The sequence below is a fragment of the Bombina bombina genome, chromosome 2 (genome assembly GCF_027579735.1).
Source record: "Bombina bombina isolate aBomBom1 chromosome 2, aBomBom1.pri, whole genome shotgun sequence".
Lineage (NCBI taxonomy): Eukaryota > Metazoa > Chordata > Amphibia > Anura > Bombinatoridae > Bombina > Bombina bombina.
The window spans coordinates 328,505,542-328,524,420 of record NC_069500.1 but is presented as its reverse complement, the minus strand read 5'-3'; the positions used below and the strand labels follow the sequence as shown (position 1 = coordinate 328,524,420).

General features: G+C 41.0%; 1 protein-coding gene across 1 annotated transcript in view; it reads right to left on the bottom strand.

Annotated features, from left to right (window-relative positions):
• Positions 1-18,879, bottom strand: part of TAOK3 (TAO kinase 3) — a gene marked incomplete in the record, with an annotated part of 945,289 nt that overhangs the window by 306,344 nt on the left and 620,066 nt on the right. Inside the window, 1 exon segment of the mRNA XM_053701678.1 lies at positions 7,752-7,988. Within this exon segment, the coding sequence (XP_053557653.1) occupies positions 7,752-7,988 (237 nt within the window).

Genomic DNA, 18,879 nt, shown 5'->3' with positions numbered 1-18,879 from the left:
ATGAAGCATTTTCAGCCCCCGCGAGCCTAACAGCCCACAGGGAAAAAGTCACATTTTTAAGGTAAGAAAAATGATTGATTCAAATGCATTATCCCAAATATGAAACTGACTGTCTGAAAAAAAGGAATGTTGAACATTCTGAGTCAAGGCAAATAAATGTTTGAATACATATATTTAGAACTTTAAAAAAGTGCCCAACCATAGCTTTAGAGTGTCACAGAAAATAAGACTTACTTACCCCAGGACACTCATCTACATGTTTGTAGAAAGCCAAACCAGTACTGAAACGAAAATCAGCAGAGGTAATGGTATATATATATATATAAGAGTATATCGTCGATCTGAAAAGGGAGGTAAGAGATGAATCTCTACGACCGATAACAGAGAACCTATGAAATAGACCCCGTAGAAGGAGATCATTGAAATCAAACAGGCAATACTCTCTTCACATCCCTCTGACATTCACTGCACGCTGAGAGGAAAACCGGGCTCCAACCTGCTGCGGAGCGCATATCAACGTAGAATCTAGCACAAACTTACTTCACCACCTCCATAGGAGGCAAAGTTTGTAAAACTGATTTGTGGGTGTGGTGAGGGGTGTATTTATAGGCATTTTGAGGTTTGGGAAACTTTGCCCCTCCTGGTAGGAATGTATATCCCATACGTCACTAGCTCATGGACTCTTGCTAATTACATGAAAGAAAACCCTTTAGAGAGGTCCTATAGCATTCAGGGGACTCCTGCAGGGAAACTGGATATCTCAGTCTGTAAAAGTTATTTCGCACTTAGGCGTGAAATTAGGCCCCTCCCCCTCATGTCTGCACAGTGAGAGGCCTAAGGGAACTATTTCTAGGCAATTTTAAGCCAGCCATGTGGAAAAACTAGGCCCCAATAAAGTTTTATCACCAAAAAAAATATATAAAAACGTTTAAGCACTCCCAGCAAACGTTTTATATGACAGGAATTGAAAAATAATAAGAGTATTACCTCTGACAGTAAGCATGATACTAGTCACTATTAAATCACTGTAATCAGGCTTACCTTAAATAAATCTGGTATCAGCAGCATTTTCTAGCATTTACATTCTTCTAGAAAAAAATTAAACTGCACATACCTCATAGCAGGATAACCTGCACGCCATTCCCCAGCTGAAGTTACCTCTCTCTTCAGTTATGTGTGAGAACAGCAATGGATCTTAGTTACAACCTGCTAAGATCATTAGAGACCACAGGCAGATTCTTCTTCTATTTTCTGCCTGGGACTAAAATAGTACAACTCCAGGTACCATTTAAATATAACAAACTTTTGAATTGAAGAAAAAACAACTACATTTCACCACATCTCTCTTACTGCTTCCATGCTTGTCGAGAGTTGCAAGAGAATGACTGGAGGTGGCAGTTAGGGGAGGAGCTATATAGACAGCTCTGCTGTGGGTGATCCTCTTGCAACTTCCTGTTGGGAATGAGAATATCCCACAAGTAATGGATGATCCGTGGACTGGATACACCTTACAAGCGAAATGAATTTAGATTAGAGGCGGCCTTTTAGGTCTAAGAAATTAGCATATGAACCTCCTAGAATTAGCTTTCAAGTAAGAATACCAAAAGAACAAAGCAAAATTGGTCAAAAAACATAATTTATGCTTACCTGATAAATTTATTTCTCTTGTAGTGTATCCAGTCCACGGATCATCCATTACTTGTGGGATATTCTCCTTCCCAACAGGAAGTTGCAAGAGGATCACCCACAGCAGAGCTGCTATATAGCTCCTCCCCTCACTGCCATATCCAGTCATTCGACCGAAACAAGACGAGAAAGGAGAAACCATAGGGTGCAGTGGTGACTGTAGTTTAATTAAAATTTAGACCTGCCTTAAAAGGACAGGGCGGGCCGTGGACTGGATACACTACAAGAGAAATAAATTTATCAGGTAAGCATAAATTATGTTTTCTCTTGTTAAGTGTATCCAGTCCACGGATCATCCATTACTTGTGGGATACCAATACCAAAGCTAAAGTACACGGATGATGGGAGGGACAAGGCAGGAACTTAAACGGAAGGAACCACTGCCTGTAGAACCTTTCTCCCAAAAACAGCCTCCGAAGAAGCAAAAGTGTCAAATTTGTAAAATTTTGAAAAGGTGTGAAGCGTAGACCAAGTCGCAGCCTTGCAAATCTGTTCAACAGAGGCCTCATTTTTAAAGGCCCAGGTGGAAGCCACAGCTCTAGTAGAATGAGCTGTAATCCTTTCAGGGGGCTGCTGTCCAGCAGTCTCATAGGCTAAGCGTATTATGCTCCGAAGCCAAAAGGAGAGAGAGGTTGCCGAAGCTTTTTGACCTCTCCTCTGTCCAGAGTAAATGACAAACAGGGCAGATGTTTGACGAAAATCTTTAGTAGCCTGTAAGTAAAACTTCAAGGCACGGACTACGTCCAGATTATGCAAAAGACGTTCCTTCTTTGAAGAAGGATTAGGACACAATAATGGAACAACAATCTCTTGATTGATATTCCTGTTAGAAACCACCTTAGGTAAAAACCCAGGTTTGGTACGCAGAATCACAATGTAAGGCAGATAACTCAGAGACTCTTCGAGCCGAGGAAATAGCCATCAAAAACAGAACTTTCCAAGATAAAAGTTTAATATCAATGGAATGAAGGGGTTCAAACGGAACTCCCTGAAGAACTTTAAGAACCAAGTTTAAGCTCCACGGGGGAGCAACAGTTTTAAACACAGGCTTAATCCTAACCAAAGCCTGACAAAATGCCTGGACGTCTGGAACTTCTGCCAGACGCTTGTGCAAAAGAATAGACAGAGCAGAGATCTGTCCTTTTAAAGAACTAGCTGATAAGCCTTTGTCCAAACCCTCTTGGAGAAAGGACAATATCCTAGGAATCCTAACCTTACTCCATGAGTAACTCTTGGATTCACACCAATAAAGATATTTACGCCATATCTTATGGTAGATTTTCCTGGTGACAGGCTTCCGAGCCTGTATTAAGGTATCAATGACTGACTCGGAGAAGCCACGCCTTGATAGAATCAAGCGTTCAGTCTCCATGCAGTCAGTCTCAGAGAAATTAGATTTGGATGATTGAAAGGACCTTGTATTAGAAGGTCCTGCCTCAGAGGCAGAGTCCATGGTGGAAGAGATGACATGTCCACTAGGTCTGCATACCAGGTCCTGCGTGGCCACGCAGGCGCTATCAGAATCACCGATGCTCTCTCCTGTTTGATTTTGGCAATCAGTCGAGGGAGCAGAGGAAACGGTGGAAACACATAGGCCAGGTTGAAGAACCAAGGAGCTGCTAGAGCATCTATCAGCGTTGCTCCCGGGTCCCTGGACCTGGATCCGTAACAAGGAAGCTTGGCGTTCTGGCGAGACGCCATGAGATCCAGTTCTGGTTTGCCCCAACGATGGACCAGTTGAGCAAACACCTCCGGATGGAGTTCCCACTCCCCCCGGATGAAAAGTCTGACGACTTAGAAAATCCGCCTCCCAGTTCTCTACACCTGGGATGTGGATCGCTGACAGGTGGCAAGAGTGAGACTCTGCCCAGTGAATTATCTTTGAGACTTCTAACATCGCTAGGGAACTCCTGGTTCCCCCTTGATGGTTGATGTAAGCCACAGTCGTGATGTTGTCCGACTGAAATCTGATGAACCTCAGTGTTGCTAACTGAGGCCAAGCTAGAAGAGCATTGAATATTGCTCTTAACTCCAGAATATTTATTGGGAGGAGTTTCTCCACCGGAGTCCACGATCCCTGAGCCTTCAGGGAGTTCCAGACTGCGCCCCAACCTAGAAGGCTGGCATCTGTTGTTACAATCGTCCAATCTGGCCTGCGAAAGGTCATACCCTTGGACAGATGGACCCAAGAAAGCCACCAGAGAAGAGAATCTCTGGTCTCTTGATCCAGATTTAGTAGAGGGGACAAATCTGAGTAATCCCCATTCCACTGACTTAGCATGCATAATTGCAGCGGTCTGAGATGAAGGCGCGCAAATGGCACTATGTCCATTGCCGCTACCATTAAGCCGATTACTTCCATGCACTGAGCCACTGACGGGCGTTGAATGGAATGAAGGACACGGCAAGCATTTAGAAGTTTTGATAACCTGGACTCCGTCAGGTAAATTTTCATCTCTACAGAATCTATAAGAGTCCCTAGGAAGGAGACTCTTGTGAGTGGTGATAGAGAACTCTTTTCCACGTTCACTTTCCACCCATGCGACCTCAGAAATGCCAGAACTATCTCTGTATGAGACTTGGCAATTTGAAAGCTTGACGCCTGTATCAGGATGTCGTCTAGATACAGAGCCACCGCTATGCCTCGCGGTCTTAGAACCGCCAGAAGTGAGCCCAGAACCTTTGTAAAATTTCTCGGGGCAGTGGCCAACCCGAAGGGAAGAGCTACACATTGGTAATGCCTGTCTAGAAAGGCAAACCTTAGGAACCGATGATGATCTTTGTGAATCGGTATGTGAAGGTAGGCATCCTTTAAGTCCACTGTGGTCATATACTGACCCTCTTGGATCATGGGTAGGATCGTCCGAATAGTTTCCATTTTGAATGATGGAACTCTGAGGAATTTGTTTAAGATCTTTAGATCCAAGATTGGTCTGAAGGTTCCCTCTTTCTTGGGAACCACAAACAGATTTGAATAAAATCCCTGTCCTTGTTCCGTCCGCGGAACTGGATGGATCACTCCCATTACTAGGAGGTCTTGCACACAGCTTAGGAATGCCTCTTTCTTTATCTGGTTTGCTGAAAACCTTGAAAGATGAAATCTCCCTTGTGGAGGAGAAGCTTTGAAGTTCAGAAGATATCCCTGAGATATGATCTCCAACGCCCAGGGATCCTGAACATCTCTTGCCCACGCCTGGGCGAAGAGAGAAAGTCTGCCCCCCACTAGATCCGTTTCCGGATAGGGGGCCGTTCCTTCATGCTGTCTTGGGGGCAGCAGCAGGCTTTCTGGCCTGCTTTCCCTTGTTCCAGGACTGGTTAGGTTTCCAGGCCTGTCTGGAATGAGCAACAGTTCCCTCTTGTTTTGAAGCGGAGGAAGTTGATGCTGCTCCTGCCTTGAAATTTCGAAAGGCACGAAAATTAGACTGTTTGGCCTTTGATTTGGCCCTGTCCTGAGGAAGGGTATGACCCTTGCCTCCAGTAATGTCAGCAATAATTTCCTTCAAGCCAGGCCCGAATAAGGTCTGCCCCTTGAAAGGAATGTTGAGTAATTTAGACTTTGAAGTCACGTCAGCTGACCAGGATTTAAGCCATAGCGCCCTACGCGCCTGGATGGCGAATCCGGAATTCTTAGCCGTTAGTTTAGTCAAATGAACAATGGCATCAGAAACAAATGAGTTAGCTAGCTTAAGCGTTCTAAGCTTGTCAATAATTTCATTCAATGGAGCTGTCTGGATGGCCTCTTCCAGGGCCTCAAACCAGAATGCCGCCGCAGCAGTGACAGGCGCAATGCATGCAAGGGGCTGTAAAATAAAACCTTGTTGAATAAACATTTTCTTAAGGTAACCCTCCAATTTTTTATCCATTGGATCTGAAAAAGCACAACTGTCCTCAACCGGGATAGTGGTATGCTTTGCTAAAGTAGAAACTGCTCCCTCCACCTTAGGGACCGTCTGCCATAAGTCCCGTGTAGTGGCGTCTATTGGAAACATTTTTCTAAATATAGGAGGTGGGGAAAAGGGCACACCGGGTCTATCCCACTCCTTGCTAATAATTTCTGTAAGCCTTTTAGGTATAGGAAAAACGTCAGTACACACCGGCACCGCATAGTATCTATCCAGCCTACACAATTTCTCTGGAATTGCAACTGTGTTACAGTCATTCAGAGCAGCTAATACCTCCCCAAGCAATACACGGAGGTCAGAGATGTCACCCACAGACTGAAGCTCTCCGTCCTCATGTTCTGCATACTGTGACGCAGTATCAGACATGGCTCTAACAGCATTTGCGCGCTCTGTATCTCTCCTAACCCCAGAGCTATCGCGCTTGCCTCTTAATTCAGGCAATCTAGATAATACCTCTGACAGGGTATTATTCATGATTGCAGCCATGTCCTGCAAGGTAATCGATATGGACGTCCCTGATGTAATTGGCGCCATATTAGCGTGCGTCCCCTGAGCGGGAGGCGAAGGGTCTGACACGTGGGGAGAGTTAGTTGGCATAACTTCCCCCTCGACAGACCCCTCTGGTGATAATTCTTTTATAGATAAAGACTGATCTTTACTGTTTAAGGTGAAATCAATACATTTAGTACACATTCTCCTATGGAGCTCCACCATGGCTTTCAAACATAATGAACAACTAGGTTCCTCTGTGTCAGACATGTTTAAACAGACTAGCAATGAGACTAGCAAGCTTGGAAAACACTTTAAAACAAGTTTACAAGCAATATAAAAAACGTTACTGCGCCTTTAAGAAACACAAATTTTCCCAAATTTTGAAATAACAGTGAAAAAATGCAGTTACACTAACAAAATTTTTACAGTGTATGTAATAAGTTAGCAGAGCATTGCACCCACTTGCAAATGGATGATTAACCCCTTAATACCAAAAACGGAATAACAAATGACAAAAACGTTTTTTAAACAGTCACAACAACTGCCACAGCTCTACTGTGGCTTTTTACCTCCCTCAATACGACTTTTGAGCGCTTCAGAGAAGTCCTGGATCATGCAGGAAGAAGCTGGATGTCTGTGTCTGTAATTTTTGCTGTGCAAAAAAACGCTAAAATAGGCCCCTCCCACTCATATTACAACAGTGGGAAGCCTCAGGGAACTGTTTCGAGGCAAAATTTAAGCCAGCCATGTGGAAAAAACTAGGCCCCAATAAGTTTTATCACCAAACATATGTAAAAAACGATTAAACATGCCAGCAAACGTTTTAAAATACACTTTTATAAGAGTATGTATCTCTATTAATAAGCCTGATACCAGTCGCTATCACTGCATTTAAGGCTTTACTTACATTACTTCGGTATCAACAGCATTTTCTAGCAAATTCCATCCCTAGAAAAATATTTTAACTGCACATACCTTATTACAGGAAAACCTGCACGCTATTCCCCCTCTGAAGTTACCTCACTCCTCAGAATATGTGAGAACAGCAAAGGATCTTAGTTACTTCTGCTAAGATCATAGAAAACGCAGGCAGATTCTTCTTCTAAATACTGCCTGAGATAAACAGTACACTCCGGTACCATTTAAAAATAACAAACTTTTGATTGAAGAAATAAACTAAGTATAAAACACCACAGTCCTCTTACGACCTCCATCTTAGTTGAGAGTTGCAAGAGAATGACTGGATATGGCAGTGAGGGGAGGAGCTATATAGCAGCTCTGCTGTGGGTGATCCTCTTGCAACTTTCTGTTGGGAAGGAGAATATCCCACAAGTAATGGATGATCCGTGGACTGGATACACTTAACAAGAGAAAGTAATTTGGAAAGTTGTTTAAAATTGCATGCCATATTTTAATCATGAAAGTTTTTTTGGACTTGACTGTCCCTTTAATTTAAATGCTGCTACACCAGTCAATTTTTAGCTGCATGTATATTCATTACACTGGTTAGTTTTAAGGCATACATAAGTATATTTTAAGTTATTAAACATCTATAAAATGAGTAGATACTTAAAATGTGTCTAGTGTATTTAACCGTCAACTAAACTACTCTGATCCTCCCCTTTTCTATAGTGTTTTATGCATGAGTCGTAAATATTGAAAATGTAGTACCTCTTTATCCATGCCTACTATTTGCCTCTTGGAAAGCTTTTCCAGCTCGATGGACGAGTTGTTGGCATGAGTCTCCACCTCCTTCTGCAGCTTAAGGCGGTGCTCGTCCATCTCAGCCTTCAGCTTATTCTCCAGGGCGATCAGCTGCTTCTGGTGCTGGCGCCGCATCCGCTTATATCCTGACATCTGTTCCCGCAACTCGTTCTCCTGCTCATGCTCATGGATCTGCCTTGTAACCTAGGGAAAAAGCAAACATTTGCACAATTTAAATGCTGGAGACCAAGGTCGACAAACAGCAACAATTAATTTATTTGGCAGTAGCAAAAATTGGTAAAATGACAGGGAATACTTACGGCTGTATTGAACTCCTCTAATAACATATATTAAAAAACAAGGGTAGACAAATAGTGACAGGACAATCTTAAGTCGGCTGTAGCAAAAATTGGTAAAATGACAGGGCATACTTACGGTTGTATTGATCCCTTCTAATAACATTAATATAAACCAAATAATATTATGCAAAACTCATTGCCTCTGCAAAATGGTATAAATATTAAAATCACCAGATGTAGCACTTTATTACAACTGCAGAGCAATAGACATGCCCAAAGCCTTCTAAACAGGAACTCAGGATATTTTTATTTATTTATATATATATATATATATATATATATATATATATATATATATATATATATATATATAAAACAGAAAAAACAAAGCGCACTCCTAGGGAACCTTTTTCAAATCCTTTTTTGGTCTGAGGACGGACGTGATATGTCTGAAAACGTTCACCAGTAAAAGGATTTGAAAAAAGGTTCCCTAGGAGTGCGCTTTGTTTTTTCTGTTTTGTATGCCTATTTTGCAGGGTATTGGAACATTTGTTAGCTTGGAGTGCAATCTGCTCTCAATTTATATATATATATATATATATATATATATATATATATACATACATACACACACACACACATCCATACGAAATAGAGGGGCACTCACAGGTCTTGATAATTTCGCCATTCCCAAATCAAGTCGCCATGACTCATGTGATTTTTGCATCGATAATAAAATAATAAAAATTATCAAGACCTGTGAGTGCCCTCTATTTCGTATGGATGTGCATAAAGATTGTTTGAGTAGACACTCTGGCTATATAACAGAATCAGAAAGGTTGGAGTGCATGGATTGAAGAATATATACATACATACATACACACACACACATAACACACACACACACACATACATAACACACATATAATATATATATATATATATATATATATATATATATATATATATATATATACATACATACACACACACACACACACAACATAATTTATGTAAGAATTTACCTGATCAATTCATTTCTTTCATAGTGGCAAGAGTCCATGAGCTAGTGAAATATGGGATATACATTCCTACCAGGACAGGGCAAAGTTTCCCAAACCTCTAAATGCCTATAAATACACCTCCCACCACACTCATACCTTAGTTTAATGTATAGCCAAGTAGTGAGGCGTAAAAGGAGTAAAAAGCATACAAAAAGAGGAATTGGAAAAATAATGTGCTTTTATACAAAAATCATAACCACCAAAAAATTGGGGTGGGACTCATGGACTCTTGCCACTATGAAAGAAATTAATTTATCAGGTAAGTTCTTATATAAATTATGTTTCCTTTCATGTAAGTTGCAAGAGTCCATGAGCTAGTGACATATGGGATAATAATACCCAAGATGTGGAAATCCTCAGAGTCACTAGAGAGCGAGGGATAAAATAAAAAAGGCTATTTCTGCTGAAAAATTAAATCCAAATAATAATTAAGTTTTCTTAAAAAAAATTCCAAAAACTCAAAACATAGGCAATAGAATCAAACTGAGACAGCTGCCTGAAGAACTTTTCTACCAAAGACTGCTTCAGAAAAAGCAAATACATAAAAATGGTAAAATGTAATAAATGTATGCAAAGAAGACCAAGTTGCTGCTTTGCAAATCTGATCAACTGAAGCTTCATTCTTGAAAGCCCAAGAAGTGGCAACTGATCTAGTAGAATGAGCTATGATTCTCTGAGGTGGAGACTGCCCCACCTCCAAATAAGCTTTGTGAATCAAAAGTTTCAACCAAGATGCCAAAGAAATGGCAGAGGCTTTCTGACCTTTCCTGGAACCAGAGAAAATAACAAATAGACTAGAAGTCTTTCTGAAATCCTTAGTAGCCTCAACATAGTATTTCAAAGCTCTTACCACATCCAAAGAATGTAGAGATCTTTCAAGAGAATTCTTAGGATTAGGACACAAGGAAGGAACAACAATCTCCCTATTAATGTTGTTAGAATTCACAACTTTAGGCAGAAATGTAAACGAAGTCCGCAAAACAGCTTTATCTTGATGGAAAATCAGATAAGGAGACTCACAAGAGAGAGCCGACAATTCAAATTCTTCTAGCAGAAGAGATGGCCAAAAGAAATAAAACTTTCCAAGAAAGTAGTTAATATCCAAAGAATGCATAGTCTCAAAAGGAAGAGCCTGCAAAATCCTTGAAACCAAATTGAGACTCCAAGGAGGAGAAATAGACTTAATAATACGTTTGATACGAACTAAAGCCTGAACAAAACAGTGAATATCAGGAAATCTTTCTATGAAATAAGAGAGAGAGCAGAGAGTTGTCCCTTCAAAGTATTTGCAGACAAACCCTTATCCAAACCATTCTGAAGAAACTGTAAAATCTTAGGAATTCTAAAAGAATGCCAAGAAATATAGGTTTTCCAAACCCGATAATAAATATTCCTTGAAACAGACTTACGAGCCTGTAATATAGTGCTAATCACTGAGTCAGAGAAACCTCTATGACTAAGAACTAAGCGTTCAATTTCCATACCTTTAAATTTAGAGATTTGAGATCCTGATGGAAAAACGACCCTTGAGACAGGTCTGGACTTAAAGGAAGAGGTCAAGGTTGGCAACTGGACATCTGGACAAGATCCGCATACCAAAACCTGTGAGGTCATGCTGGTGCTATCAGAAACACATAAGATTGTTCCATTATGATCTTGGAGATCACCCTTAGAATAAGAACTAGAGGCAGAAATATGTAAGCAGGTTGGTAAAACCAAGGAACTGTGAAAGCATCCACCATCTCCGCCTGAGGATTCTTGGACCTGGAAAGGTATCTGGGAAGTTTCTTGTTCAGACGGGAGGCCATCAGATCTACTTCTGGAAGATCCCACATCAGCACAATCTGATGAAACACATCTGGATGGAGAGACCACTGCCCCGGATGCAAAGTCTGACGACTGAGAAAATCCGCTTCCCAATTGTCTACACCTGGGATATGAATCGCAGAAATTAGAAAAGAGTTGGACTCCGCCCAAGAAAGTATCCAAGATACTTCTTTCATTGCTAAAGAGCTGCGAGTCCCCCTTGATGATTGACATATGCCACTGTTGTGATATTTTCTGTCTGAAAAGCTCTGAAGATAGCACAGAGTTAAAAAATATTGATTGGTAACCTCAGCTCTTGAGGTTTCTAAACCCCTTGTGCTGTCAGAGACCCCCAGACAGCTCCCCAACCTGTAAGAATTGCATCCGTTGAGATCACAGTCCAGGAGGGACGAACAAAAGAGGCCCCTCGAACAATACAGTGATAGTCCAACCACAAAGACCGAGAGAGTTGAATGTTCGGATTTAAGAATATCAGATGAGATTTCTGAGTATAATCCCTGCACCATTGATTCAGCATGCAAAGCCGCAGAGGTCTCATATGAAAATGAGCAAAGGGGATCGCGTCCGATGCTGCAGTCATAAGATCTAAAACTTCCATGCACATAACCACTGAAGGGAATGATCGAAACTGAAGGTTTAGACAAGCTAAAACCAATTTAATTTGCCACTTCTCTGTTAAAGAAAGAGTCATGGACACTGAATCTATCTGGAAACCTAAAAAGGTGACCCTTGTTTGAGGAATCAAGAAACTCTTTGGTAAATTGATCCTCCAACCTTTGAAGAAACAACACTAGTTGTTTTGTGTGAGATATTGCTAAATGAAAAGACTGAGCTAGTACCAAGATATCGTCCAAGTAAGGAAACGCCACAATACCCTATTCTCTGATTACAGATAGAAGGGCACCGAGAACCTTTGAGAAGATTCTTGGAGCTGTCGGTAGTCTAAATGAAAAAGCGACAAATTGGTAATGCTAGTCTAGAAAAGAGAATCTCAGAAACCGATAGTGGTCTGTATGAATTGGAATGTGAAGATAAGCATCCTTCGCATTCAAATTTATTTCTTTTACGATACGAGTCCACGGATTTCATCCTTACTTATGGGATATCGCCTCCTGGTCAGCAGGAGGCGGCAAAGAGCACCACAGCAGAGCTGCACATATAGGTCCTCCCCGCCCTCCCCCTCCAGTCATTCGACCGAAGTTAGGAAGAGAAAGGAAAAGTCAAGGTGCAGAGGTGACTGAAGTTTAACAAAAATAAAAACCTATCTTAGAAAACAACAGGGTCGTATCGTAAAAGAAATAAATTTATCAGGTAAGCATAAATTTCCTTTTCTTTTACAAGATACGACGAGTCCACGGATTTCATCCTTACTTATGGGATACAATATCAAAGCTATAGGACATGGATGAAAGGGGGGGACAAGACAGGAACCTAAACGAAAGGCACCACTGCTTGAAGAACCTTTCCCCCAAAACCAGCCTCGGACGAGACAAAAGTATCCAATTTGTAAAATTTGGGAAAAGTGTTAAGAGACGACCAAGTTGCAGCCTTGCAAATCTGTTCAAAAAAAGCATAATTTTTAAATGCCCATGAGGAAGCCACAGCCCTAGTGGAATGAGCCATAAGTCGATCAGGAGGCTGCTGTCCAGCAGTCTCATATGCAAAACGGACAATACTCTTCATCCAAAAAAGAAAGAGAGGTAGCTGTAGCTTTCTGACCCCTACGTTTCCCAGAAAAAACAACAAATAATGAAGATGATTGAAGAAATTCCTCAGTCGCCTGCACGTAAAACTTCAGGGCACGGACTACGTCCAAATTATGTAACAGACGCTCCTTCTTAGAAGAAGGATTAGGACACAATGAAGGAACAACAATTTCCAGATTAATATTTTTGTTGGAAACAACCTTAGGAAGAAAACCAGGTTAGGTACGCAACACTACCTTATCTGAATGAAAAATAAGATAAGGAGAATCACATTGCAATGCCGAAAGCTCAGAAACTCTGCGAGCAGAAGAAACAGCAACCAAAAATAAAACTTTCCAAGATAACAACTTAATATCTATGGAATGCATAGGTTCAAACGGAACCCCTTGAAGAACATTAAGAACTAAATTCAAACTCCAAGGAGGAGCAATTGGTCTAAACACAGGCCTGATTCTAGTCAGAGCGTGACAAAAAGATTGAACATCCGGAACATCTGCCAGACGTTTGTGTAACAAAATAGATAGAGCAGAAATTTGTCCCTTTAAGGAACTTGCATTGACAACCCTTTCAATCTCCAAGCAGTCAGCTGCAGAGAAATTAGATTCGGATGATGGAAGGGTCCCTGAATGAGGTCTTGCCTCAATGGACTCCTCCACGGTGGCAGAGATGACATGTCCACCAGATCGGCATACCAAGTCCTGCAAGGCCACGCAGGAGCGATGAGAATCACCGAAGCCCTCTCCTGTTTGACTCGAGCAATCACCCAGGGAAGGAGAGCATACGGGGGGAACACATAAGCTAGATTGAACGATTAAGGCACTGCCAAGGCATCTATCGGTTCGGCTTGAGGATCCCTGGACCTGGATCCGTATCTCGGGAGCTTGGCATTCTGACGAGACTCCATAAGATCCAGCTCCGGCCTGCCCCATCTGAGAATCAGGTTGGCAAAGACCTCCGGATGGAGTTCCCATTCCCCCGGACGAAACGTCTGTCTGCTCAAACAATCCGCCTCCCAGTTGTCCACTCCTGGGATGTAGATTGCCGACAGATAACCAGAGTGAGCTTCCGCCCACTGAATTATCTTGGATACTTCTGTCTTCGCTAAGGAACTCCTTGTTCCTCCCTGATGATTGATGTAAGCCACAGTCGTGATATTGTCTGACTGGAATCTGATGAACTTGGCCGAAGCCAACTGAGGCCAAGCCTGAAGCACATTGAATATTGCTCTCAACACCAGAATATTGATGGAAAGTAGAGACTCCGACTGAGTCCACACACCCTGCGCCTTTGGGACAGATGATCCGGCGACAACCACCAAAGAAGAGAGTCCTTTGTCTCCTGACTCCTATCACTAACACAGGCAAAGAGAATGACTGGGGGGGAGGAGGGGAGGAGCTATATGTGTAGCTCTGCTCTGGTGCTCTTTGCCTCCTCCTGCTGACCAGGAGGCGATATCCCATAAGTAAGGATGAAATCTGTGGACTCGTCATATCTTGTAAAAGAAATGCCCTTGTTGAACAAAAGGCAGAATAGTCCTTATAGTCATCCTCTTGAAAGTTTGGACTCTTACAAAATGATTTAAAAACTTCAGATCCAGAACTGGTCTGAAAGAATTCTCTTTCTTTGGGACAATGAATAGATTTGAATAGAACCCCAAACCCTGTTCCTGGAGAGGAACTGATACAATCGCCCCTAAAAGCTCTAGGTCTGAAACACATTTCAGAAAAGCCTGAGCCTTCACAGGATTTGTTGGAACATGAGAAAGAAAGACTATTCCCACGGGAGGTCTTGTTCTGAAACCTATTCGATACCCTTGAGACACAATATTCTGAATCCACTGATTCTGAACAGAACCTGCCCAAACGTCCTGAAATAATTTCAATCTGCCCCCACCAGCTGAACTGGATTGAGGGCCGTACCTTCATGCAGTCTTGGGGGCTAGATTTGTTTTTTTTATAAGGCTTGGTTTTATTCCAATTTGAGGATGGTCTCCAATTGGAACCAGAGGCCTTAGGGAAAGGAGTAATTTTTTGTTCTGAAGAAAGAAAGATTTTTTATCTTGAGGTAGAAAGACTCCCTTCCCCCCAGTGATAGTGGAAATAATAGAATCCAATTGAGAACTAAATAAATCCCTGGAAAGATAGAGATAGTAATCTAGATTTAGACACAATGTCAGCATTCCAAGATTTAAGCCATAAAGCTCTTCTAGCTAAAATAGCTAAAGACATAAATTTAACATCGATCTTAATAACGTCAAATATAGCATCACAAATTAAATGATTAGCATGTTGAAGCAGAATAACAATGCTAGACAAATCAGAATCCTCTACCTGACGAGCTAAACTTTCCAACCAAAAAGTTGAAGCAGCAGCCACATCAGCCATAGAAATGGCCGGTCTAAGAATATAGCCAGAATGCAAATAAGTTTTTCTGAGATAAGATTCAATCTTCCTGTCTAAATGATCCTTACAAGTACTACTATCTTCCATAGGGATAGTAGTACGTCTGGCAAGAGTGGAAAAAGCCCCATCAACTTTAGGGACTTTTTCCCAAAACTCTAAATTAGCCACAGGAAAAGGATACAACTTCTTAAACCTAAAAGGAGGATTTAAAAAAGAACCAGGCTTAGACCATTATTTAGTAATCATATCAGAGACAGCATCTGGAATAGGAAAAACCTCAAAACCCAAAGTAAGTATAACTTCCTTCAACAAAGAACGAATATAATCAATCTTTAACATATAGAAAGATTTATCAATTTCAGAGTCTGATTCAGGATCCTCTGAACCAGAGAAATCCTCATCAGCAGTTACAAATGACGCAATAAAAATGTGAGGGGTGTACTTTTGTGAGATACTATATATATATATATATATATATATCATATAATATACATCTAATTAATAAGAGCCAACACTCACTACCTTTAATTTCAATTGCCTGGGTGCTCAATTCCACATACAAATACAAGCCCTCTCCCGAATCAAAAAAGGCACTCACAAGTCTAAACAATCTCATTATTATTGAAATAATTTACAGTTACATACAAAATGTCTTGGCCAAAGTTTCAGCTTGTACAATCCTTTATAAAAAACCTGTTGCTTCATTATTGTTCCTAATGGAGCAATAGATCTTGTTAAAAGTTTGCTGTACAAGCCGAAATATCAACCAATATTTTTTTATATGTAACTGTAAACTGGAACAGTACCCTACTTTATGATGTCCCCACCTCCGTGGTTGGTACCTGTATTCTACCTCAGAAACCACAAGTATGAAGAAGAGAGAGGGAGTGTAGTCCTAAGAATAAGGAAGGGTGAGTAATGGGAGCCACCTTTAAAGTGTTAAAAGGAGAGGTCTAAATAATATTATCGATGGCAGGGCTAGACAAACCCGGGCGCCAGGGCGCAACAGGCACCTTAAAATTAAGCCCTGGCGCACTGGCCTGAAATACTCAAGACACCCATTGGTGGTCCCCACAAACTCTCTGAGCTAACATGCTGCAACAAGCCGCGCCTAAAATGTACCTCTGTGCGGCTGGATGCTTGACAGGCCACTTGGCTGGGAACTAAAATCTCCTCCCCTTTTCTTTTCTAGAGTGGTCATTTCTACTGCCTTTTGAAAGGCTCCTGCTCCTCCTTCTCAGAGACAATGAAATGTGGTGATTAGCCTATTGCAGCATATTAATTGACAATGGCGTCACTCACATTGGCCAACCTGAGAGAAAAATTAGGTGGCAATGGATAGATATGCTCACCAGTGGCAGAGTGGGCTGGCTGAGCATGCAGTGTTTGCTTGAGCAGTCAAGTGAAACTGAAGAGGAAAGCGAACTGATTAGGAAAACCAAATATGTGCGGCAAGTGAGGAACTTACAGTGCTATCTAGAGAGGAACCATACTGCGGGACCTCAATAAGGAGACTTAGCTCAGCAGGGGAAAGCAGGTGAGACAAAACTGCCAATGTTCTAAGTAGGTTAGACTAAAGTGGCAATACTGTATCACTCTGTAAAAATATAATTTATACTTACCTAATAATTTATTTCATTACTCCTGGGAATTACTCTTCACTACCACTAGGAGGAGGCAGAGATTCACAAACCCCAAGAATTCTATAAAACCCCTTCCACTCCCAGTCTAACATATAAACAGACACAAAGAGGAAAAAAAAGAGCCAACAAAATTGGAGCAGGGAAAAAAGTTGTGTGCACAAAAAGGAAAAAGCAACCCAGAAAAAAAAACAGGATGGGATCTCATGGACTCTAACCACCACAAAATAAATTAATTTATCATCAGGTAAGCATAAATTATGATTTTTTTTAATACAGGTGGTGAGAGTCAATGATCCATTACTCCTGGGAAATAATACCCAGGTTGTAGAGTCCACAAGTAATAACAGAAAAGAGTGGGATCGTAAAAAACATTTTTCTACTGAGAACCCCTAATAGAGCCTTTTACAAAAGGAAAAAAAAAGCAACTACAAAACCCAACAGTCAAAAATAAATCAACCTGAAACAACTGATTTATTTTAGAAAGTGTATTTTTTTTTTTTTTTTTTGGGGGGGGGGGGGGGGTTTGGTTTAAAAAAAAAAAAAGCCCTACAAAAGGGCTGTCCTCAGGCCTCCCTAACATGCCACATTTTGAGGATATCTGAACTAGAGCACAGGTGGAACAATCAGCTGATTAGTAAACCTGGTTATTTTACCTGCTCTCATCCAAGGTTATCCAGAAAACCTGGACTGTTGGGGAAAACCAGTTGTATAGGGTTTTGTTTTGTTTTTTTAATGTTGGGCGTTTTTTTTTTTTTTTTTTTTTTTTTAAGAGGGGCTTTTGTTTTAGAATAGGCATAACTTTTGTATTTTTGGTAATTTGTATTTTTTTTCTCTGTAATGGTAGTTTTTTTAAAGTACAGTTAGTTAGTTTTTCCAGGTAAAGTTAGTTTTTTTGGGGAGTAACTTAGGGGGTGTTCGGTTAGGGGGTTAGCAAGATAGGGGGTTTGGATGTTAGTGGGTATTTTGCGGTGGGTGTTGTAGCGTTTTAGGGGTTAATAGTGTAGAGGGGTAGTTTGCAATGGGGTTTGTAGCAGTTTAGGGCATAACAATATAAAGGGGTAGATTGTGATGGGGTTGTGGCAGTTTAGGGGTTAACAGTGTAAAAGGGTAGTTTGCGCTGGGGGTTGTGGCAGTTTAGGGGTTAATCGAGTGGTTTACTATAACCGTTTCCTCTGGCCAAACCTTTCAGGTCATGTAAAAAGTTTGAGTGTTAAATGTGATTTTGTTTGAGCGATCAAATTTACTTTCAATTTGTAATACGAGTGGACACTATGGCTTAATGCCGGCCGTAGAAAATACGGGATGCGTAAATTATTGCGAGTTCGCGTTAACAAATTTGCGGTAATTTCAACAGTGCGCCAAAAGTAAAGAACACTGCAATCGTGTTTTTGCTCCTCACACTAAGGATAGCGCTACACTTGTAATCTGGCATTATTAAGAAAACATAGCCTTATCCTAAAGAAAAATAAGATAAGGAGAAACACAAAGAGTAGATGAAATAGCTAAACAAAATAAAAATCTTCCAGAAAGAATTTAGTATTTACCTGATGTATTGGCCTGAAAGGAGGAACCTGCAAATCCTCAAGACAAAATAAAGGTTTCAAGGAGGAAGACTTACAAGCCTGTATAAGAAACTCAATAACTGAACAAATAGGCCAAAAGGTTTATAATTCTATCTCCATGCCATCAAGCCAAGAGAACTAGAATCTGAATAGAAAAAGGAGCTTAAAATAGAAGGTCTGGATACAAAAGAAGCAGCCAAGGAGAGAAACAGGACAACAGAACCCAATCTGCATAACAAATACTGCAGGATGAAGCTGGAGCCAAACAGAACTGAGATTTAACCGGGAAGCCATCAGAACTATCTCTAGGCGACCACAAAGATTTATTATCTGATAAAACATAACCAGATGAAAAGACAACTCTTCCAGATGGAAGAACTGAAGAGAAAAAAAAACAGCTTTCCAATTATATAGTCCTGGAACATGAACAGCAGAAATCAAACAGCAATAAAGCTTCTGCTTAGGAAAGACAGAGAGATACTATCGTCATTGCTACGGAACTTGAAGTTCCCCCCTGATGATTGACATAAGCAACACATGTAATAGTCTAATCTGAAACAGAGCAAAAATTCCCTTTCAATAAAGGCCAGCT